Below are 25,156 nucleotides of genomic sequence, written 5' to 3' on the forward strand. Positions count from 1 at the left end.
AGTATGTTTGGGTAGATGCCATGATGAGTCACATATGGCAAGCTGAGAACTGTTTTTTCTTCCAGTGACGTGACCAAAGAATGTGTGAAATGTGAAATACTCAGTGCTGATAGAGAAGGCATCGCGGATTACCCTTTCTGGCGTGATTCCGTGATTCTTGAGGTACACGAACCCGACAGTGCTGAACGCTTCGTGAATTTTCTTCGCGATTGTTTGCACTCTATCGTCAGAAGGCGGTGGAATTGCTTTGTGTTCAACGCTCATGACAGAAAAGTCGACCACGGGTATTCCAGAAACCGTCTCCATTGTCCAGCCCAGGAGATGGGAGGTTCTCGTGCAGTGTATAATCGGCAATCGGCCTCCTGTAGATGTCACCAGATGTCACGTTGAATTTGGTGACAATGTCACGCAAAGTCATGCCATCGATGCCGCGCCTCCGAGGCTTTTTACGGACTGCTCATTGTTTGCTACAAACAAAGGAGCCTGTGCATAACAAAACAAGGACCGGACCTGTGCGGAAATCGTTTCCAAAGCGTAAGATGTAGATGACGAAATCATACTTGGTGAGGCAGTAACTCTCGTCTAAAAATTACTAGCGAACGGGGTCGTCTACCGGTCGATAAATAGGTGACTGTCTTAGCGACCATTTTCGACTCTTTTCCAGGTTCGACTAAATTGAATAAATATTAAAGTAACAAGCACTTCTGGACGATCTTTGTGGTCAGCAGCTATCCTATACGGTACAATATATGTCTCTATACATAACGTACCTACCACTAGTTCCAGTTTTCCTCAACAAGCTGCACGTGAAGTTCAGAAAAAACTGTTTTTCTCGCGTTTTATCTAATTTTTTTAAATGAAAATGGGGACATGTAGGTGTCTATAATGATTACTTGTTCGGGTTGGGTCAAACGAGGAGTGGCTAAAGCTGTTCCCGATAAGGTAGGTATTACAATTATTAAGAAATGGGCTTATCAACTGGGTTAAATTGACCACCGTATAAGGTACCATAACCCAGTTTACAAACCCATTCCTCATCGACGCCGCAGCCCAGTTACTTTAGAAACTAAACCCCCTTTAAGGTGATTCCCTAGTATTGCACTGCGCATCCTGTTCTGCGCATAACACAGTGTAAGCCCCGTTCGTATTCAGGCATGGCTAAGAGGCTTTATGGTCAAATTTCATGGCTCTTTGTCTCACAAGTCTCAACGGATATTTCTAAACAAAACAATGTTTAAATTTAACCATAAAGACTCGTACAAATGTGTGAATATTGATATATCGAACGTGGCCAAAAACATTTCAAAATGCCGACCTTTCGTGAGGGAAAGCTCGCTAGAAAGAAGAATGGCCGTTTTCAGAGCACAGCAGTAAAGAGCAAAACAAGAAACGTTTTGGACTCTCACAAAACAAAAAGTCGAGTGATAGCCTTGATAATGCTAAAGAAGATTTAAGTCCGACTGTGAAAGTGAAACCGCGCTATCGGGGAGACGTGTTGTCGAGGGGTCGAGCTTGGTTTGCTTTCTGTTTTCTCCTAAACGAGGTTGGTGACCTATCTTTTTTTTGGCATAATTTTATTCTCTTACTCATCTTCTTTGCGCTGTAAAAAAATTACAAAAAATTTACGTCAGAAAAAAAAGTTACAGGAAAGATAGTATTCGTAGCCATCACTCGTGGACACAAAATTGTCTCCTCGAGATCACGCACCCGAAGAACATTTGTAGTCAGTGCCTTTTCAAGACTTGTGCCTGTGCCATAAAACAAACATTAAATTATTCCTTTTGAGCAACACAATTCACCTGTTTTGTTATTTCAAGAATTACGTCAAAGCTGTGCTTCCTGTTCGTGCAAAACGTAGCCTGAACCGATGGAATAAACTTGTCCTTGATAGATGAAGGCGCAATGATTAAATGAGTAACTTGAGCAAGTTATGTCTCTCAAACAAGCTTGGTGACCTACTTTTTTAATTGCACATTTCGAGTCACCATAATATAGGGAACAATCGAGAAAAGTTTTAAAAAAATCTTACGACAACTTCTATTACTAAGGAATCACCTTAACAATTGTACCTTAAAAATCTTTTCCTCTAAACAGCTGTCGAAAACTTATTGTGCTATATACATGTACCTTGATACATGTAAGAATAAGACAAAAAACCTGGATACAAGGCTTAAGGCGAGAATGTCAGCTATGGGTCCGGCTATTGTTAGTGTATAGTTCATTACTTGATATCCGTTTTCATCATACGATTTCTCTTTTCCACATTTTGTGCATGGCCTACAACTCATAAGGGGTGCAGGGATGGCGCAGTGGTGAGAGCACTCTGCACTCTGCGTCAAATGTGGGTTGAGTTTGTTGGTTCTCTACTCTGCACTAATAGGTTTTCTCTGGGCACTCTGGTTTCCCCTCTCATCAAAAACCAACATTTGATTTGATTTGTGTTAGTTAATTGTCCCCAATTAATAGACCTTATTCACAAATGGAGGTGAAAATTTATAATTCTTTTGTCCAAGTGCAAATTAGCCTACCAAGCCTCGATACCATACAGTGAATTGGAAAAGAATTTTTGCTCTAAAATGAGGCTTGGTAGGCTAATTTGCACTTGGACAAAAGAATTATAAATGTGACGGCCATTTATGAATAAGGTCTATGCTCCAGTGCTAGAACGACTAGACACTTAAAAAGTTCCTTTCCTTTTCCTTTTCCTTTTATGGGGTGAAGGGTACTATAGCTGAAACAACCCCAAACCTTCACAAAAATGCTAACCTTAGGTATAGTCATTATTCAAAGCATAGTGTTAAGACCTAAGGTTAGCATTTTAGCCAAGGTTTGGGTTTTTTCATCTATACGACGATCACCCCCTACCCCCCACCCCTGGAATAGTCATGCCGTTTCTTGTCACATCTTTGGTTCTTCTTCCTAGTGATTCCCTAATACTAGTGTCCAACTTGCTTGACCATCCTCCCGAGACATCTATATAATGATGATATCTTGATGAATTTCATATGTGGGATTATAATAACAACAACAACAACAACAATAATAATGATAATACCAAAACTTCTTAGCAGCACGAAGTAAGATATCGCTGTAATGCCTGTTATATTGGTGAAACCAATAGACATTTCGCCACTCGCATCCGTGAACATCTCGCCTCCGACAAACATTCCCACATATTTAAGCACTTGAGAGGTTCTGAAAATTGTCGCTCCCAGTGTTCAGAAGACTGTTTTAAAATCCTCGACTCTGCTTCCACACGTTTCCAATTGAAAATCAAAGAAGCCATGCATATCCTTTGGGAGCAGCCATCTTTAAATTCCCAAGTCAAACATCTTAGTTTATCCCTTTCATATTAATTAGTTTCTTTTCTTAGCCTAAACAGTTTGGTTTTTTCTGTTTTGTTTCGTGGTTGGGTGTTTTTATTCTGTTCTCGCCTTCATCCTTAATTATTCATGTTATATCTCACTTTGTTACACTATTTATTGCTCAACTTTAGTTTATTTCTCATTTGTCAACTGACGATGGATGATGTTTCATCCGAAACATGTATTGATTAAATATGAATTTCAAAAACATCGTATGGATCATCAAAGCAATAATAATAATAATAATAATAATAATAATAATAATAATAATGATCTTTGGTTCAGGGATGAAAAATTAATAGCTAAGGGGATGTATTGGTATCTGATACAGTTGAGTGGACAATACCAGGACCATTGTAGATACATGTAAATGCATTGATTTTTACAACTTTGACAGGTTACTCTCTCAAAGGAAGAACTTCAGGATATAATAGATGAGGCCAAGGCAAAACTAAGGTAAATAGACAATGGCAAACTTTAAAGCGTGGTGGATCCATGAGCATTTTTCACAATGCAGTGTATTGTAGAACTAATGTGCAGTCAGTTTACATGAAAAAGATCATTTACAGTTTGAAAGAAATATGTGCAAACCCCCAGAGATGTATCCAGGTTTTCAAATTTGGGGGTCCTCTGGACCCATTCTTGAGAAATTTGGGGTCCATTGCAAAATTTTGGGGGTCCAGCTAATTAATATTCAATAATTAATTCAAGAATTAATATTCGATCTATTGCCCCTTAATTGCTGCTGCAGCACCCTTTCAGATTTCTAAATTGCACAAAAATAATTGTATTATTGTTCAAATATTTCGTAGAAACATCTCTTTATTTATAGGAGAATTGTTCTCCACGTAAATTTTGATCACATCAAAGGATAATGTTAAAATTTAATAACACGAAAAAATCATGTGTCTCTTACATGCATTTTGATGTGTTTTTAATGATTTCTTCTGTGCACTTTTAAAAGTTGTTAAATTTCTTAACAACTAGAAAACTAGTAATGATTATTAAGTTAACTTAGCTCCCCAGCTCGAACTTTCTTTTAACCTTATTTTAGTATTTTTTCTTCCTATCGTTGTAATGTCTGTCATTGTATTCTTCTTCTTGACCTAATAAAATATTAGTAATATGGTTTATTAAAAAATAGTTAGGATAGTGTGCAAACTCTCATTGGCTAATAGCTGTGTTTAGATGAGAGTATGTAAACATAGCTTCCTGCGCAGACACTCTTAGGAATGTCCCTCTCTCACAAGCGTCTGCTGAAACGAGCTGGAATTTACGTAGACCAATCACATCGGACTTCCAGATTCTGGAAGTGCACTTTAGACCCTGAGAAATTTTGTGTACCGGCACTGTAAGAAAATGGGCTTCATGTGATCGTGGACTTAAATTCTTATCAACAAGAAACTGGAGCATATAAATTTCATGCTTTGGCTTACACTGTAGATGTTTGGCTCTTCGCAGAATGAGTATGGTAGAATTTGTATGATTGAAACATTTGCTTTGCTGAAACGAGCTGGAATTTACGTAGACCAATCACAATGGACTTCCAGATTCTAGAAGTGCACTTTAGACCCTGAGAAAACTGCAAGAAGATGGGCTTCATAAAATTCTTATCAAAAAGAAACTGGAGCGTATAAATTTCATGCTTTGGCTTAGATGTTAGTGGCTCTTCATAGAATGGGTACAGTAGCATTTGTATGATTGAAACATCCCATGCGATTCAAATTTATTTGTGTCGATCGCTTGGGATTGATATCATATTTTACGTTTCTTTTTGTGCTATTTCAGTGGAGTCATTTCATTTGAATAGCCCCATTTCTTGTAGTCCTTTGGTTGAACTGATTTAAGGTTTGCTCTATTTTTCAAATTGAAGAAACACCGAGTACAAACGACTGGTTCACAACACAAAAACATTAAATCAAATTTTAGAGACGATCTTCACGAAAAGCAGAACAAAAACCAAAAACGTAATGGATTTCAAGCTTTCTTTTCGCTACTGTCCTAGTTGCATTCATTGTGCTTGAAGGAAATGGTTCTTGTGCAGTTCAATTACACTCGCAGTACTTTAATATTTTGTTTTCGTATATATATATTTCCGTGGTGCTTTCAATTTTACTAGATGAAACAACACCATACCCTTGCTAAGCACTCACATTTTGCCTCGCGAGAGTGCAAATGCATAATCCACCGAGGAAACAAACTTAATGTTTCTGAGGAATAATTATTTTGAAAAGGCTTTGTCGCTTTCATGATTCATCCAAAGAAGAAGTTGATTCATTGACGCTCCCAGGGAAGATCTACACAGCGCTGATTTGTTCCTAAGTAAACGGCATGTGATTTCCAAATGACAGTAAGGGAAAGGAATGTGTGGCTCGTTTCAGCAGACTCTCATGGGGGAGGAATGCGTGACGAATCCCTAAGAGTCTCAGAGTTGGAGTCAAACGTAAACACGGCTGTGACATCACACAAATTTTGATTGGTTATGTGTTCTCAGATGTGGGTTTTGATTGGCTGGTAGGAAGTATGAACGTGTATTGAGAAAATCAGTTTCAATCAAGGAGTAGAAACACAGCATTTTCCTTCATTATTTGTCAAATTATTTTTTAGAAATATTTTATAACAGCAATAGAAGACTTTTTCCTATGTTTACATAGCCTCTTCTTAACACTCGGGGAGTTGGGAGAATTCTTGACAGTTATGCAACCCCTCGTCTACTTTCTCAGGTTTGCATAACTGTTTCGAGTTCTTCCAACTCCCCCTCATGTTTAGATGAGGCTATATGTATGTAAACACGGAAAAAGTCCTCTTAGACTATTGCTTTGTCTGTTACAGTACATACCCTAGCCTCCCAAGCAGGCACTCTTGGGGCTTCGTCACATGTTCCTCCTACACAAGGGTCTGCTGAAATGAGCCACACATTCTTTTCCCTTTGTTTAGTAACTGTAATCTGAAAAGCACATGCGGGTTACATAGGAACCAATCAGCGCTCTGTAGATTGCTCCCCTGGGGGCGTCAATGTGTCAACTTCTTCTTTAAATGCTTTTTTAATGTTTTTGTGTTGCAAACCAATCATTTGTACTCAGTGTTTCTTCGATTTGAAAAATAAAGCAAACCTTATTTAAATCAGTTCAACCAAAGGACTACAAGAAATGGGGTTATTCTAACGAAACAACTCCACTGAAAATGTAAATAATTATGATATCAATCCCAAGCGAACACCACAAGTAGGTTCATATAGGAGCATATATTTCAACAATACGAATTCCACTGTACTCATTCTGTGGAGAGCCGCAAACATCTACAGTGCAAGCCAAAGCATGAAATTTATATGCTCCAGTTTCTTGTTGATAAGAATTTAAGTCAGCGATCACACCAAGCCCATTTTCTTACAGTGATGGTACGCAAAATTTCTCATGGTCCTAAGTTGTGAAAGGTCTATGTAAATTCCAGCTCATTTCAGTAGACTCCCCACATTGTTACTTCAAGGTTACTTTTAGCATTGTCCTCCAAGGCGGTGGCCTCATGGTTAGTGCGCTCGATTCCAGATCAAGTGGTCCAGGTTCAGGCCTTAGCTGGGGACATTGTGTTGCGTTCTTGGGCAAGACACTTTACTCTCACAGGGCCTCTCTCTACCCAGGTGCATAAATGGGTAACCGTGAATTCAATGCCAGGGGTACCGGTAACCCTGTGATGGACTGGCATCCCATCCAGGGGGGAGTAGAAATACTCCTAGTCTCTTCATGCTACAGAAACTGGGATAAGCTCCGGCCTAATAGGCCACTTGGCTTGATCGTAAGCAGACTTTACCTTTTTACCTAACGTTTTTATGCTCAGAGAAAAAGAGAATGCTGATCGAGAGGTTGAAAGTGACAAAGAAATGTCAGAGGAGGTAGTCACTTCAACGAAGTCCAATTCAGATGCAACCGAAAGTATACTTGATGGTGATAAGGATGATGACGAGGATGATGACGATGATATCACTAAGCTGTATGATCTTGTACATTATGATAGTGAAGAGGATGTAGAAGGTATCAATTAAATTGTGGCTCAAGAAATGAAGTTGTGATAGCTGGTGTCCATAATATTGTTTCTCTGTTGCTTTTTGCCTGTCAATATGTGGAATTATTATATTAAAATGAATGATCCATTTTTCAAGCAAAAAGTGGAGTGAAGCATGGAGGCAGTACTAGTTATGACACAACTTTGCCTTTATAACTTCGCTCTATTATGTAAATGACTGAAAAGATACTTCGTACGCGTATGCTCTATTTAGTATACATGTGGCTTGTATAAAATTAGAGCTACATGCACATGTCAAAATCGACATAAAAAGTCAATTATTTTCCGCACTTACCATACTTCACACAACTTAGAGTAACAGAAACTTAAGCCATTTATCAGGTATTTTAGTGTTACTTACCAGTAGTGGTATTACAAGTAAGTGATGTGTCCTGCGATACACAGGACATTTTAAGGGCCCACTGACGTATTTTTTGGTGTACGTTGCTAAGGATGTAATGGTTAAGTAATTTGAGAGAATTTGGCATTATTTTGGTCAGTTTCCAACTTTTGTAAGCCAATGACCCTAAATATGACGTCATCACACCGCACCCATGGTCACGTGACCAATAAAATAAAACTCTAAATTTGTCTGCGTGCTATGCAATTTGGGTACGTTATTGATGGTTTGATAATTTGTATTCGTTTTTGCATCCAGCCAAGTATGCTTTTCATTTTTGTTTTGAAAAATGTTCTTTTTAAAGACATAAACGATACTGAAATGCCCATAACTTAAAAAGATGATTTTAAAAAATCAATGCTTAGCTATATTCTATATTTGGGAGTGAAACGTGCCATGTAAAAAAAATTTAATCCAATTTAAAACCTCCGGAAATTTAGCTTTCTTCTCAAACCGGAAGTCAGTTCGTTTACGCATGTGCAGTTGATCTGAGAACGAGCGCGAGGAAGGGAGAGGAAAAACCTTCGATGCAAACAACAGTTTGTGCGGTGACTTTTGCTTGTGAGTGGGTTTTCTTGTCAGCTCATGATATGATGACGTCAGTTACCGGAAGTACCATTTCACTTCCTTAGCAACGCACGAAAAATCCGTCTGGGGGCCCTTAAACTACAAGACATGTAAACAATTGTGTGAACATTCCAGGCCTTCCAGTTCCTTCCAGTTTTCTCAAAGGTCTTGGAAGTCTGGAAAGTGGACTTCTGGAACGTTAGCTTTAACTTTAAAAGATGACAGATCAAGGATTGAAACTTGAGGATAGATTAGTTCCAGGATCTGTCAACCACTGTTTAAAGACCTACTGTGACTGGTTATGACCCCAGATTCCCTGTGAGTGCTCTTTGTCTTAAACATACATTGTACTGTTACAGTAATAGTTAGATTTCTAAAGAGTGAATAATAATTATTATGATCCTTGCATTTATCTCAAGCAATTGCCTCTTTTTATGTTGTGGTTTAAAATTTTTTACACCACTGAGTTCAATTTTGATTTTTCTTGTTTCATATTATGATAATGAATAATAGACAGAAAAAGTGTAACTGGTTTGAAAAATCTTGGATCAAGAAAAAAATTGAACCACAACATTTGGCACCTGAAAAATTCAGGTGCTTTCAACAAGATTTGAACCCATGACCTCTGCGATCCCAGTGCAATGCTGAGACTACTATTAAACTGTGCTATGAAGCCACTTATTTGAGAGCAGGTGAATTTGTCGAACTTATGATTTGTGTTCCCACAAAAGAACTTAAGGCTTCAACAGGATAAGTGCACTTCAAATATACAGTGTACAGTTCTTTCACTTAGATTTCCATTTCTTAGGGGAACTCCTGTCTGGTGCAGGGATGGCTGGTGTAACATACTATGCTTCTAATGAAGATGATCCTCATATTACTCTCGGCAATCTGGTGAGTCAAGTAGAGATTGTAATAAGAATCATTGAGTGGTTTCTTACATTATTATTTTTTTCCTTTTCATCCCATTATTATTTTTTTCCTTTTCATCCTGCTGGGCTATAGATTTGAACCACGTACGATAAGAGAATTTCTATTTAGTTCATTTACAGGAATAATTTTTTCTAAAATCAAAAAGTGCTCCTTACAGTAGTCTATGATATTGCTGTAATTACTCCATGTATGTTGTGATATGAAATGTTTAATGCAGTTTTTACAAAGGGGAAAAAATATTAGAGTTTACGGGTATACAATGTACAATTACCGGCTTTCACATGATTGCATAATTATGATTTGGTGCATGACTTATATCAACAACATATTGAGAGGGATCAGTGCAAGAACAAAGAACAGTGGAAACAAGTAGCCCTCTGGAATATTCCATGTTTGATCCTGACTTCACCCAGCACTTCCCATTTGACGTCAACATAGTTAGTTCTCCAATTGCTCATACTACCACATGCACCCAACAAACCCTTCACATTGGCAGCCACCTTCATTGTTTCCAACATTCTGAGAACAATCTACGAATGCGGCAACCTCAAATTTACCCTGCAAAATTTAATGTCCATACAGCCTCTGCCAAGATCCAGTGAAGATCCCAGTGAGTAGCTTCCACATCAATGGCAAACATGCAATAAATTGGTCTGTGGTTGCTAGCCACTGTTCCCGTGGCACGATCTTTCTGTATCAACACCATCCTCCCCTTGACCTACCACTCCAGCACCTCCCAACTGTCCGAAATAAACCTATGTAATGACTTAAACTTCTTAAACCAAAACCCCCTTGCACCGTCCTGACCTGAATCGGGAGCCATCCAATTCACCATTCTCCGAATTCCATTTTCCACATCCTCTACACTAATCTCCACTTCCTGGTGCTTCTTCTCATTACCCATACTTTACCTCACCTTTTCCAACCATTTAGAGTCCTCATTATGCCTCTTCTCCACCAACCAAGTATTGACTCCAGAACCTCATTTCCTCCCCTGCATTTGGTGCATTTGCCATCATCATTGACAAAAGTAACCAATAATCTCCACAACCACTAATGACCTCTCCATTGATGCCACCCATCTTCCCCTTATCTTTTCCTCCAGCCCTCTCCTCATCCTCAACATCAAAACAATCCAGCTTCCCCACAACCACCTTGACCCTCTGTCAATATCTTTGACCACCATGTGTTCCTTCTCCCTGCTTCTAGCTTCAGCAAGCTCCAAATCTACCTCACCCTCAAATTTGTCTCCTTCACCCACAGCCTCTGACTGTAACAACACCATCCACACCAGACGCACATCCCTCCCCACTTTCAACATCAAATCCCATGAACTCTTCGTTACCCGTACGAAAATTTGTGGCCTGAATGAGCGAGATTCGGGCCCGATTCGGGCCATAAAGCTGTTTTTAAGGCAAGAACCGAGCGAGACAAAGCAAGACAACCATTTTGTCGCGCTTGTGCGACTGAGCCAGACATTAGTTTGGTTAGATTATCGCCGATAGTGTGGCGTGAGTGAGCGAGAAAAAGTGAAACCCCAGTTTATTCATCTACGCCGCTGTAACGAGACATTTGTCACGCTGTATTATCGGTGAAACTCAGGCTGCTCACTTGTTATTCGATACATAAGTGATCCCTACTTGTTATTCGATAAGAAAAGATTAGTAGCAATAGATCAGGGAGTACTCAAAAATGCAAATCAGTTACTTAACTCTGGCTGTCGTTCTAATGTATTATATTATTTGCTGCATTTCTGTACGTGTAGATCGTCCCCTGGTAAAAGGTGAGCAAGCCATTTTTTACCGCTCTGAATTTTGAGCTAAAATACGTATATGGCTGGATATTTTTTCCAAGTGATACATTTAGCGTTATACCCACCCGTATACGGAGAGGTAAGTTCAAATAGCTTAGCACGTTCAGGAGAAGCAATCTACATGTAGCTACCTCAAGACAGCATTATCCTGCTTGCCCAAAACGGAGGATAATTTTTTAATAATAGGAATTGCTTGTCGCTGGACGGAAAACCTTTAAGAGGGAAGAGCAATGTTTGAGTTTTGGCTATCGATAATTAAATATTTGTAACCGCTTTTGGCGCGCGTTTCAGTTTAACTTAACCGTGCATTTCACCAAACATCTGAATCTCTACACAGATGCAGAGCTTTTTCTTCCCATTTAGGACAGTAATCAACTTGATCAAAACAGCATTTATTTGCTCTAATTAATATTGCTGGAAACAATTTTCTCTTTTATGAAATAGATTTTAAACAATATGTGAAGATTTAAAATAAATGAGAAACTAGAAACGACCTCGCTACTAACATGGACACTTTGAATGACTTCAGTCGCATTTTGTTCTATGCTAAAAGCTGGTACATTCTTTTTATTTAAGTTACCTTAAACTGAAACATGTTTCTGTCTTACATGACTGTCCATGCAATGATGACAAGGGTCATGTTTACTGTAGTTGGTCTCGGTCGAGGATCGTTCGCTTACTTATTGGCACGGAAACTAAAAATAGTATCTTTCGAATAAGGATAAACTCAGTCTGTTAACCCTTTGGTTGTAACCACTAAAAATGTGATACAAGAATTATTTTGTCGATACACATTTGTTATTTTGCTTCCAGTATCAAAACAAGTCCACAATGTCGCCGTAAGTCACGCAAACAAAAAACAGTGGTTACACTGTCTATAGGGGTGGGGGGAGTGGCAGGCAGAGGATTTTCTAGTTTATAATTTATAATGGCACTATTAAAGTAGGCATAGTTTCAATTATGGCCTGTTTTGTTTCTGTTTATACTGATTTCAATGTTTCTTATAAATAATGCGTCAAAGTACCAGGATAGCGCGATGTACATGTACCCTCACCCCATGACAGATGATACTTCATATCCTCATTGTAATAAGCTGAGAAATAAGCTTGTGAGTCAGATAAATACGGAGAAACTTACAGAAAATCACTTATGTCTTTCATGTAAAACTATTCAGTCCCCTATCAGGCATCATAATAAAATTGACCATCTATGGGCATCCGTTTACTGTTTGCGTGACTTACGAAACTGGAAGATGTGTGCTGACAGAAAAATGCCTGGATCACATTTTTAGTGGTTAAAACCAAAACATGGACTCTTGCTATAACCAAAGGGTTAACAGACAGAGTTTCTCGTTCTCCGAAAGACCCTATCTTTAGTTTCCGTGCCAATAAATGCCACGTTTTTTCTGTCGCGCAAGGTCGCACAACATTCAAGCTTCTCATGGCGTTGTGTCTGTTTAAACTTAATCGTGTGAGGAAACAACATACAGGGCCCAAATCTCTAAAGTCCCGGGTTTCTTTCCCGTAATTACCGCTATTAACAAAGGGTCTTAGTTTTCGTACGAAAACTAAGAGCGGGGTTGTAGTTTTCGTACTACGAAAGCTAAGACCAGGTCTTGGGTCTTAGTTTTCGTAACACCCGAAATTATAAGCCATAAACTAACGTCACGCCCATAAAAATGTATTGTTCATTAGCGTGATTTTTTTGTTTTTTTATGACCTGAATCTCGCCCGTTTATCGCTCAGAATATCGTCCAAATGTCAGAGTAGTACACATGTCCCGCTCCATTCTCGCTCATTTATCGTTCAATTTTTATCGCTCCTGTCAGGCTGATTATCGTCAGGCTCTGTATCGCTCATCAGCGAGACTTTTTATGGCCCGAATCTCGCCCGTGTCTCGCCCAGAATTTTCGTACGGGTATCATCACTTTCTCCAAACAACTCACTCCACTTTGCTTTGTTGCTCAACATCATCTGCTGATTTGCAACAAACCTCCTTTTTGATTTCATCCCTTAACCAGTTTCTCAATCTCACCCCTCTCCATCTTAGTTAATAGATTATTCAGCTTGATGTACCTAATGTGAGATCAAACTGGGTTCTTTCTGCACATTCAAACCTTTCTTGTTCCACAAAGCCTTCACTTTCTTGATATACCCTCCCGCCTTCCTCCCACCACTCCTGACAACACACTCCTACAACACCTTCCTCTTCTCATGCGATCATGCGTCACTTCTACCAGACCTGAGTGCATGGTTAATGAAATTTCGAATTCCTCAGATAGCCATGACAGCAGACATTGAAAAGGCCTTCTTCAAGTTGAATTATTAAGTGAATTTGACCGGGATGCAACAAGATTCTTATGGATTAAGAACCTTCAAGAACCAATGGATGCAGAAAGGAACATTGACTGCTACAGATTTCGTCCAGGGTTGTTTGGAGCATCTCCCTCAAAATTTCTCCTTGGAGCAACTCTAAGGCATCACCTAGACAAGCAAAAGGATTCATGATTGGGTCGCAGAGGACCTGAAGAACTCCAAGTACATGGACAATGTCCTCTCTGGAGCTTAGTAACGATGGCGACGCAGAGCACTATTACCGTCATTCTCGACAGTCTTGTTCTTCCTTGTCTTCTCAGCCTTTCTACATTGTACCTTTCCCAATCACACCATCAACCTTATCACTTAACATTTCAAACCTTCACAGCCACTGGTCCCTCCCTCCACACTACAATCATAACTTTGAACGACACTGGCCTGAGGCCTCGATGTAGCTTTTAAAAGAGCTATTTTCTTGCCATTGGGGTTGAAAGTAGCTCCAGGTTCGTCTTCCCTTACAGAACCTACATGTAGCCTCTTCTTACAGCACTTGATCATGCAGGAAAAGTCTCGAGAAACATTATTAAGCAATTCAAGAGTAACTCACCTTTCAATTCATCATCAAAGGTCTCTCTGTTTTCTGACATGTAGCCTTAATTTCAAATCTTGATGTAAAGAAAAGAGAGGGAAGAAAATTATCACTGTATTGTAATTCTGTAAATTTTATTGAATTCTATTGTTAAAAAGAAAAAAATGACAATAATATTATTATTGAAAACGGACCAGCTCAAAATAATATTTATTTTGCATTGCATATTCATTTTCTTTCACTTTTTCTTGCAAAAATCAGGATGAAAAGGATGAAGAGGAAAATTTCATTATCAAGCCAAATGATAACTTGGTAGTTGCTGGCCATGTGGACCAGGATTTCAGTACTCTGGAGATATCAGGTAATATTGGAGAGATATATCGTCAGAAGTGAGAGAGAAAAAATAAAGTACAGAAAGTAAAGGGGGTCTGCATTAAGGCATAAATATATTTTATGGCTTCTTCTGACTTTCTTGGCTTTCCTTTTAATTTTCAAACTTGTTTTGAATAAAATTTTATATTCCACTGTCCATACAGTACTCGTCAGTTGATATCCTTGACTCAAAACTTGATCCTCTATCATTGATCATTTCGATAATTAAGGCTTGAGTTTTGAGACTTGAGTATCAAGTTCGAGAATCGAGAACAGAAATTCAAGGATCTAGATACACAAAAGGATCTCAATCATCAGGAGGAGAAGCAAAGTGTTGCAGCAAGAAACAAGGTGATCTAAGAAATTGCCATTATTTACCGCACATTGTTCATGCAAATGTTTTAAGGGTCCAGATTTTTCTCTAACATAACACTGACTTCATTCAGGTAATAAAATGTAAATCATAATGAAATTTAATAATTTATTTGGGATGGGTGGGTGGCAGGAACTTGAGGAGAGAGGACTTCTCAAACTAGAGTCGGATGAGGAGTATTAATGCGGAACCTATACTCCATTAGGAGCAAAGAGAACTGATGTACACTGTAGATGGGAAGAGAGCTTGTTCCCAAAAATTTAATTTTGTTTAGTGGACTAAACATCAAGACTTACACTTTGATTTTTTGTGATAAATCTGATCTGCTTTTTCAGTTTATAATGAAGAGGAAGGAAGCCAGTATATTCACCATGACATTTTGCTTGAAGCATTTCCTCTTGCTATTGAGTGGCTTGATTTTGATCCTGAAGACAACTCCAGGCCAGGTACATGACTTGTATGAATGGTCAACTGTCTTACAGATTATTAATAAGCTGTAATAATAAATATGGATTTGATCAAGTTGGTGCAACCATGCATGTATTAATTTTGCCAGCCTTCAGCTCGTTTTTAATGCTTTAGCAACAAAGTAATGATCCAGTTAAAGCAAAAATCAAGTGTGCCTAGTTTTCTATTGTTCTTTACAGTTATTGTAGCAATAATGTTATTTCCTCTAGACTTGTAACAGAGTTGTTGTTTTTTTCATTCTGAGAGTGAGTATTGCGAAGCCAGGATGTATAAAAAGCAGGTTTCTGATAATAATAATAATAATAATAATAATAATAATAATAATAATAATAATAATAATGATAATGATAATAATAATAACAAGAAAAGCTAGCTGCAATATTTTGATTTATGATGTGCCATTTGACCTAATTAAATTTCTGTTTAAGTACATTCAGAACAGATTTTGTCAGCAAGACACTAAATATCAATTTTAACAGAGAATTTGATGCCCATTTTGTATTGCTTTACTCTTGTTTTAATTTTCTCTTTTACAATGATCTATCTGAAACACCAATAAGACCATAATTGACCGTAACTGATTTGGAAATTACCTGCAAAGGGTCCAGGTAGTCATCACTTACTGTTAATTTTCTTACAAAGGAAACTTTGTGGCAGTTGGAACCATGGAACCACATATTGATATCTGGGATTTAGATTTGGTGGATACATTAGAACCAGTTGTTTCATTGGGAAAGAGGAAAAGGAAAAAGTCAAAAAAGGTCAGTGTCTTTTTCTTTTACATATAATAGTGTGTGTTGTCTTTTTGGCCTGGTTGGTATCTGTTAGCAAAGAAACAGGGGCCTTGTTTGTGTTATGAGCAAGAGACAAGGATACACAAGGGAGCTTTCTGAGAGTTTATCCCAGAGTGAAAGTACTTTTACATAGCATCAAAATACAACACAACATGTCATGACAGTGACCAATGACAACCAGTCAGTTTGTGTGGGTAATCTCCATGAAATCCAACTCTTTTCTTTTACAAAAAAAAAGAACAAAAAAAATCAAACAATCACATTGTTTGATACTAGCTATAATTATGGTGGAGAAATATGAACGTAACTTAAAATAAACGTTAATGCAAGGACCCAATGTTTCAATACTTCTGTCTATTGTGTGATCCGAAGTTATCATGAGACTTGATAAAAAAGGATCAAAGCAATTAGTAAGTGTCCTTTTCTTTCACAAGATGCAAATAGGTGTCAGGTAAACTGGAACCATCACAGGGAGGAGGGAGGGAGGGGGGGGGGGTGGGGGAGCATTGAAAATACTTTATCTTGTAGTAGAACTCTAAAGGGAGATCTTTGAAGTAACACCGTTCCTTTTTCATAACATAGCAAGAAAGCACCATTTCGACAATTTCAATCCCCTCAGGAGGGTGGAACAATAAGACGATGACAATGATGACGTCGTAATATTATGCTCAAAAATTCACTACCAAGCCTCATTTGCACAAAATTATCCACAAAATTCATCTGGACATGCAATACTGTTTCATGCAGGTTTTCTTTACAAGTTTGTTCGCTTGGGATTCAGCTCAAGCTAAAATTTACAAGTTTGATTTTCGAATGCCAGGCTTGGTGGTGAAATCAGCTAGTCAAACATCATCAGGCATGAGGGCTATTATTATTACAATAAGTTATAAATTATTTATACTGTCACCAGGAGCCTTATTCAATGACCTACTTACATGTAGCTCCCATTACTGCTAGAGTCTCCTGTAGCTGAGTGGTAGAACATCCATACAGCTGTAGGTTCGCCCAAGGGAGTACCGTATTCAGATTTTTTTCTGAGTATCCATAGTCACCATGGCAAAAATCATCTCTTCAACTTTCTTTTTCATCCTGGTGATTAAGCACACAGAAACATATTATAATATTATTTTGTAGAAGTCACAAAACTCCGATGAAGGTCACAGTGATGCTGTTCTTGACTTGTCTTGGAATCCTCTTGTAAGGTACAATAAATTGAGTTCACTGCTGCAGTTAAGTCTCATGTCCATTCACACACACAGTCATTTTAATCCCGCTGCCATAAGAGCCGCAACTCACCTTATCATATGCATTCCCTGTAGTTATTGCAAGTACAGTACATTTTGTACCTTCCCCCTTTGAGAGTTACATTAACCCACTAACGTCTGGGAGTGAGACTTACATGTAACAGATTTCACTTTGTCTTATGCCAAATGATTTTACTCGTCAACAGGGGGCATCATAGGGCATTTGAGGTGTCAGTGGGTTAAGTATGTCCCCTCCGTTATGCCTTTCACTCCTGTAAGGACCACTGAGACTTAATAAAGATTTTACTCTGTCTAACGCCAGACGATTATTTTTACTCGTCAGTGGGGAACCCCACAGGAGTGAAAGCGTAAACGCAGTTTGATATTACTGTAAGTAGATTTAATCTGAGGTCTTTCTACATATCAGTGGCTATTAATAATATTGTCTTTTTCAGAAATGTTTTAGCAAGCGCATCTGCAGATTATTCTGTTATTTTGTGGGACCTTTCCCAATCAAAGCCTGTACATTGTTTGAGGCATCACAAAGATAAGGTACTTTAATTTTAGCTTTCCTTATTATTGAATTCCATTCTCAGAATTAATTAATAATTGAAATAATGTGACCTTTTGAATTTTGTTAAAAGTCTTTGCTTGCATTGATGTCATAAGATTGTCCATGATCACAAAAATGAAAAGGCATGCCAAATGCCCAGTGGCTGCCCTGAACTTCACCGAAGGGGGGGGATTTTTCTGAAATGAATTTCTTCTGGCACCAAGTTGTATTAGAATCACTTTGTTCTTTCCAGAGATCTTTTGCTTTTTGTGATGAAAACACTTCTCCCACAGGGGTTTGTTTCTTTGACTTTGTCCGCATTTATACAAAAGAGTGTAAATTGAATGTCCATGGCTTTGAGTCCTTTTCAAGCTTGGATTTATTTATTTGTCTGGCTTCTTTAAAAATGCTCATTAAAGTGGTGTCAAAGACTGCAAAGATCTTAACAAAGTAATTATCACATTGCATTGACTATTGTTATCATTATCGATTTCATTTTGTTGTTATAGTCATCAGTCTCAGTTCACTGTGGGCTGTTACCATTATAACAATACATCTGCGACAAAATAAAGTCAAGAGTATTGATAATTAACGGCTTATGATTTGATGAGTGCACATTGGATATGGGTTGGCTGTAATGACCAGTCTTATATACATCCAACAAGTTTCGTGCACTAATTTTTCAGCTTGACGCAATCACTTGACACAATCAGTTTCCATATTAGGTCATTAATTGGTATGTGAGCTGACAACTAAGATATACAGTAGTGAACCTATCAGAAAGCTAGCACTGCAATATACGAGGTCAAAAATTTAATGATCAGTATCTTTAATTTTTGTGGAAAATATAGCGCATGTAGCTACTGCAATCATATAATTTTTGTTTTGTCCCTGAAAGCCACGACCAGGACCAAGACTATTTATTATCCATGATCACAGAAATTTCATGTTTCAAAACCAGCTAAAGGTCATTATCCTGATGGAAAAGATCTCCACTTCATGGAATGAGAATGATTGGTTTTTCATAATATAAAAACTCACCACCCTGATGTCATTGCAATCAGAATAGCAGTTGTTTCGTGATCCAGCATAAGAAAGGAATTTAGTGTTCAAGATTGGTATACGTATATCTGATTCAGGTCCAGTCATTACAGTGGCATCCTTATGAATCACAGTCAATTCTCACTGGATCATTTGACAAGTAAGTTTGATGATGATGATGGTTATTGTTGTTGTAGTTGTTATTTTTTATACTAGCATTTTATAAGCTGGTGGGTGGGCCTCTGCTTTATTGAAAGGTTAGACCATAGCACCAGTACCATGCCTTTGTGCTGTTTTCAAACGGTAAATGGGTTGCTTAACATCCCATCAATTTAGCAAAGAGTAAGCATACTTGATATGGCTTAATACAACCTCGTTCCCAGGGTCTCTCTTCTCTGCCTCCTTTGTCGAATGGAGGCAGAGAAGAGAGACCCTGGGAACGAGGTTGGGTTAATAATGATTCACCCTGCTAATCCAAGAAGAAAGGGAAGTTCGACCAGAATTTAATTTTAATTTTAACGATACATAAACCAACTTGACAAACATTTGGAAACTTTTCTCAGTGTCAGTTTATTTGGGATTCTTTTATTTCAGGAAGGCGAAAGTGGTGGATTGCAGAAGTCCCGAGGTAAATTGACAGGATATTAACCCGTTTACTTAACTTAATCAACATCGGGTAAGTTCTTATGATTTGATCCTTAGGACCAAGACGTTAGAGCGCTTTTCATTTGGGTGTCGTAAGACAAATGCCAAAGTGATTACTTCGACCAATCACGGCAGGTGCAAAGAGCCCAATGAACCAATCCAAATTTCGTAGGAAAAATTCGTAGCAACTCCGTGTAACTTGTTCAAAGCTAGCACGGGAAGAACCGCGCTTGCAAGTCGCGATTGGTTTTGGTTTTCTTCCTAGCGCGAGATTTTTAAACCAATCACTAAGCGTAGCAGTTGCAATCGCATAATTACTTTTCGACAATCACTTGAAAACTGCCCTAAACTGTGATGGATTAATCGCTGTATCTGTTTTCTCCTTCTGACAATGCAGAGTAACATCAAATCCTGGAAATTTAACTCAGAAGTCGAAAGGGTGCTGTGGAATCATTTTTCGCCCTTCAATTTTTTAGTAAGTATATTATGAACTTTAAAGTGCTTCTTTTTTGTGTAAATGTTAATAAGAGTATTAATGCCATTTTTATGGTAGATGAAAATTCAGTTTTACCCTTATGAGAACATCCTTGGTGCATTGTATGCCCTGACCTGCGGAAACACAATAATTTATTCCTTATAATTATTGTTTTGGGGCCAATCGTAAACCGAGAGATTGAAAACGGATTGGTCGTGCATTAATTAACTGATCAAACTTACTCGAACATATAATTATAGTAATTATGCACAGAGCTACCTCTTTCGACGAATATCCTTCTTTCTGATTATTTGCTTTTGCGTTTTGCCCTTTGGCGGCTGAACAACTCGTTTTGCCAGCGGCATTGGTGCCTTAGTATAAATCAAGCACTTGTCTGCAATTTTTAATTTAATGGACATATTTGTCTTGTGTCTAGGAAGCCTCCAACGGGGACAGCTTTTGACTTTAACGTCGACTGCCACATGCCATTACAGACCACATTAAAATCATGCTTTGAACGCCTACAATACAGGGTGCGGTTTGGGGTGAACTGTCTTTTTGATCTCTGTTTGTAGGTAAGCACAGAGAATGGTCATGTTTTTTGTTGTGATGTCAGAACAGACGCTCCAGTCTACACGCTTAAAGCACATGATGAGGCAATACCAGGTTAGGTCCTTCTTAGGCTCGATATCCTTTGCTTACTGGGGTCCGGTCTACGAGCGTTCTCCCTATCGGAGGAGGAGTGCGTCTCTTTCTGGTAATCGAGCCTTGGTCTTTCTTGTCCTCTTTTCTTTTGTGTCGTCTATGAAAAGCAAAACACACATAAAGTGCCCCTGTGACCAAAAAATCAATTCATATTTTTCTTTGGATTTCAAAACTATGTTAACAAAACACTAAGTGACCCACGTTTTAAGCCTTGATTTCAAGAAGACACCTCATTATTTTAACTGTAATTTTCCTATTTAATGGTCTGCCATTACTAACATTATGTTCTTGAGAGAGCTGGATCGAGGAGAAAATGACGTCAAAGGCTCACTAGTTTAAGCATGCAATACGTGTGTACGCCGCAGAATTAATATGCAGCACGGGGGTTTTGGGCTTTCAGAGTTTTAAACTCACGCTTTGCATATATAATAAGCTGCGTTCACACGCTGAAATTTTAAGCTAGTGAGCCTCTGACGTCACTTTTCCTTGGATCCAACCCTCTGATGTCCAATTGGTCAGTTTTGAACGTGAGTAATGGCGGACCGTGAAATCCAAAACTTACACTCAAAGTAAACGGCCTTTGGATAAAAATCAAAGCTTAAAATTTTGCCAGTCAGGTGTTAAGCAAACACACTTTTAAAATATGAAGGAAAAAAGGAAGTGGTTTTTTTTTTATCACAGGGGCACTTTAACAAGTCAGGTGTTCGTTTTGCCGTTACAGGGTATTCCCTCCTTAGCTTTTTACTCGAAAACTATTTTTTCGCAAAGTTTGCGAGCGAAGCGTATTAGGACAACATCTACGTTTACGTCAAGGATAATATGCTTCTTAGTTTGTTGTTTCTGTTTGTCCAGCACTCGGCAAACAGTAACTCACTTAGTCACGCAGTGTTCGACACTAATGCTTGCCCGATTGCCCGGGGAAAGCGAAATATATCCTTGGGCAAGTAAAACGACTCTAAGACTTGTCCGATAGGGCAATCAGAGTTTTTGTTCGACTAATATTTTGCGGAACAATTTGATTTGCAACGAAGAAAGTGACTAGTCATATAACGTAGTCACCGCAAACACTATTAAAAAATAACAACGTTACATCTCTTTGCGGCATTAATTTCTCTTTTTAAAATATATTGGTACAAACCACAAAACAGATTGGAAAAAGGAACATCTTCGTAGCCGCCATCTTTCTCCGCGCGAAAAGAATGTTTGTTACAATGGAACCCAGCTTTCGCACGGCCAAATACGCTACTATACTGCTTTGATATCGAACAAGCGCAAAAGAAAATTCCACCTGTTGTCACGCAATTTTAACCAGCTTTGAAAGGCTTAAGGAACATACTATTGGACAAATGGCATGTAATTCAAAACCAACCTAATCTCAGAGACATATTCAAGGAATCTCCCTTGATGTCTTATAGAAAAGGAAAATCGCTTAAAGATATGCTTGTCAAAGCAAAAACTACCTTGGATGAAGGCTACTAAACCGCCATGGACGCATAGATCAGGAGTCGCGTTGCTCTGCCAAACCCATTTTACACACATTTTACACAAAATTGACATTTTTACAAGCCTCCTTTGAGTTTTAACGGGCAACAAGTCTTTAGAAGGTGGGCAACCAAAAAAACAAAACTGGTTGCCCAAAGGGCAAATTAGTAAGAAAGTAAGTGTCGAACACTGAAACTGTGATTTGAACCCATGACTTCTGCGATATCGGTGCAAAACTCCACCAATAGAGCTATCAAGCCAACTGCGAGCTGGTGATTTTGCGAGTTCGTATTGAATCCGTTGAGTATATTCAGAAACCCATAAGGGTTGAAACGTGTAACGGCCCCTTGTGTGCTGGGAAACAAGCTTCTGAATATTCAATTTGCTGAGTACCATATTTGGAACAACAAGAGCGAGGGGTTTCCAAATATGGTACTTGGCACTGAAATGTTCGACCAATCAATTCACACTGAATATTGGGATGCTGTGAACGCGCGTTACACGTTTCAACTCTTATGGGTTTCTGGTATATTGATGTGAAGATAACATATATGTCTTCCATAAAGTGTGGCTTTTCCTGGTCAGGTGGCGTCACACAGCACAAGTCGTTTTAGATGTCACCCCTAGCTGGCCACATTTGGAGGGTTCGAGCCACGGTATTACTTTGTTCATTTTGCTTGGGAACCTCTGCTGTCTATGTTAGTCTCGGACATAATCTCTACTTGATAAGAAACCCTGCATTGAAAAATCAGACGGGGAGGGGCTTATTGTCAAGGTCATGGCTAATTACTCATCGGCTACAGAAACTAGTTTTTTTTATCTTAATGATCGTAGGAATTGCCTTAAGCAGTCAAGTACCCGGATGTCTGGTGACTGCATCTGCTGACGAGACTGTCAAAGTCTGGGATATTCAGGTCGGGTTATATGTAAAAGTTTTGTCTTTTACTCATGTGAAGTTAACCTTTGTAACACTCGTCTGTTCGTTTGCTTGGAAAACGATTTATATCTGCTGTTCTGATATGACTTTCATATATTTTCTCCATCATCACATGACACGATTCAGTTCTCTTATTTAATGCCCCCAGTTCCGTGAAATCCATGAAGTAATTTCGCTTCAAATGAACCAAATAACACTTTTGCTGGTTTTTATCGTTGATGCTAATATTGGCTCATTTCTTAAAGGATAACAAACCGTCTTTAGTTTCATCAAGAAATCTTCAAATGGTAAGGAAATGCAACTATTTCATTCTATGTTTTATACCTCGGAAAGCCAAGGAAAGGGTTTATTGCGTCATTTTCTGTTCTTTTCAGGGGAGAATTTTGAATGCCCGGTGCTGTCCGGATGCGCCATTTGTGTTCAGTTTTGGAGGCGAGAAGCAAGGATTGAGAGTATTTGACATTACAGATAGTGGTCCAGGTACCTGTCATTCAAGTTTTCATGTGGGCTTTATGCCGGGGATTTCATCGATTACCTAGATAGACGGGTCTTTACTCCATGGGGCGGGCAATCTACCAGTTAAGTCTTTCATTGTCTTGGGATAGCCAGAGAGCTAGCCGTAGAGCTAGCCGGGATCAACGAGTCAGCCAGTCAAGCATTACATTAGGATAGTTTGCTGGCCTAGGTCCCATGGGTCTCTCAGTGGTAAAGCGTCGGAACTAGTAATCGGAAGGTTGTGCGCTCGACTCTTACAAAGGAGCACTCGGCTTTTTCCCGAGTATCTCCGATTCACCATTGAAAAAAAAAACATTTACCGGGGTTAACAATAAAGCCGTTTTTGACACTTTCCGTCCAAGCAGTATTTAACTTGAACCTACAATCCTATCCAAAAATTACATTGGGACACGACAACGCGCGCCATTCTCTCTCTTTACCATCTTATTCCTCTACCACCCCCCCCCCCCCCCTCCAGTAGTCAATGATGGCCCCAAACTAGGTCATGTTGAGCACGTTCAATATTGACTGAGGGGGGAGGGTGAGTATAGAAAGGCCAGTTTTGCCGTGAAATGTATTTTGCGTCGCATAATTGCCTACAAAAAAGGGTTGATAGGTGAAGTGTTCTAATTAATTTGTGTAGGATTGTACTTTGGCCTGGCTCTTTCGAGTCTCCAATAGCTCAGTGGCAGAGTATCCGAAGAAGTAATCGGACTCCTGCGAAGGAGGGCGAAGGAGTCACCATTAACAAAATCAGCTGTTCATTATTCACCGATATTCACCGAGCCTGAAGTGAATAATTATTTTGGTATAATTACGTAGGTGATTATTTGAAAATATGCATTTTCTTTAAAACAATTTCTTCGTCTGTCACCTCGACAAAACGGCTTGCGACCATTTTGAAAAAAAACACTTTGGTGCTTATAGTGTGATAATCACTTCAGCGGCAACCAATCAGCGCAGAGAATATTCAATAATCACCTAATATGTAATTATGTTAAATTAGGATATTTCTGCAGTTAGCCGCCAGTTGGGTCATGCATTCAGACAGTCAGCGAAAGTTTTGTCTTGTAACCCGTTCTTTTGGGAAACCTTATTTAACTAATTCGTTTAATGCTCGACGGATATTGAATAGACAGAACAATCTCCAAAATAGCCTTGTGATTCTTTCCAACAGTTCGCCGTCATTTCGAATCAAGACAAAGGCTGGTGCCAACTTCAGCGTTAAGCGCTTCGACATCCAACAATACGGACATTTCCAAGCACGAACTCGTCGAGGTAATACCCTTTTTCTGTACCGTATGATTTTTCACACTGGTACTTTTCTAGTCATTCTTATTAATTGGTAATTATTTACTTATTTTCCAGGGTGGAGAAACCGCTGAAGCCTCAAACGGAACAATCCCTGAGCCCATGGATGAGGAAGCAGCAGCGGTTGCCATGGAAGCTTTGAGCCTCAGCAGTGTTGCAAGATGCGACCAGTCGAAGAAAAAGAAAAAAAAGAGACGAAAATAAACTTTTTAAAATTTTA

General features: G+C 38.8%; 2 protein-coding genes across 3 annotated transcripts in view; one reads left to right on the forward strand and one right to left on the reverse strand.

Annotated features, from left to right (window-relative positions):
• The window catches only part of LOC138007363 (uncharacterized), a 7,011-nt gene extending 6,329 nt beyond the window's left edge, over positions 1-682 (reverse strand). Inside the window, exon 1 of one of the 2 annotated variants that reach the window (XM_068854211.1) lies at positions 133-682. In XM_068854211.1, the coding sequence (XP_068710312.1) occupies positions 133-306 (174 nt within the window). In that variant the 5' untranslated portion in view covers positions 307-682. Of the gene's footprint in view, positions 96-132 lie in introns of those variants that run through there. The other variant, XM_068854212.1, reaches the window with a different exon arrangement.
• Positions 683-775: 93 nt separating this feature from the next.
• LOC138007365 (periodic tryptophan protein 1 homolog) lies at positions 776-25,156 on the forward strand. Its single transcript, XM_068854213.1, has 18 exons — positions 776-942; positions 3,763-3,821; positions 7,200-7,393; positions 9,200-9,285; positions 14,303-14,402; positions 15,122-15,232; positions 15,897-16,015; positions 17,183-17,250; positions 17,748-17,844; positions 18,985-19,046; positions 19,481-19,514; positions 19,929-20,006; positions 20,582-20,672; positions 23,028-23,107; positions 23,376-23,417; positions 23,505-23,610; positions 24,803-24,903; positions 24,994-25,156. The coding sequence occupies exons 1-18, from the start codon at positions 886-888 to the stop codon at positions 25,138-25,140; spliced, it is 1,632 nt and encodes a 543-aa protein (XP_068710314.1). The 5' UTR covers positions 776-885; the 3' UTR covers positions 25,141-25,156.

Source organism: Montipora foliosa, chromosome 6 (assembly GCF_036669935.1).
Source record: "Montipora foliosa isolate CH-2021 chromosome 6, ASM3666993v2, whole genome shotgun sequence".
Lineage (NCBI taxonomy): Eukaryota > Metazoa > Cnidaria > Anthozoa > Scleractinia > Acroporidae > Montipora > Montipora foliosa.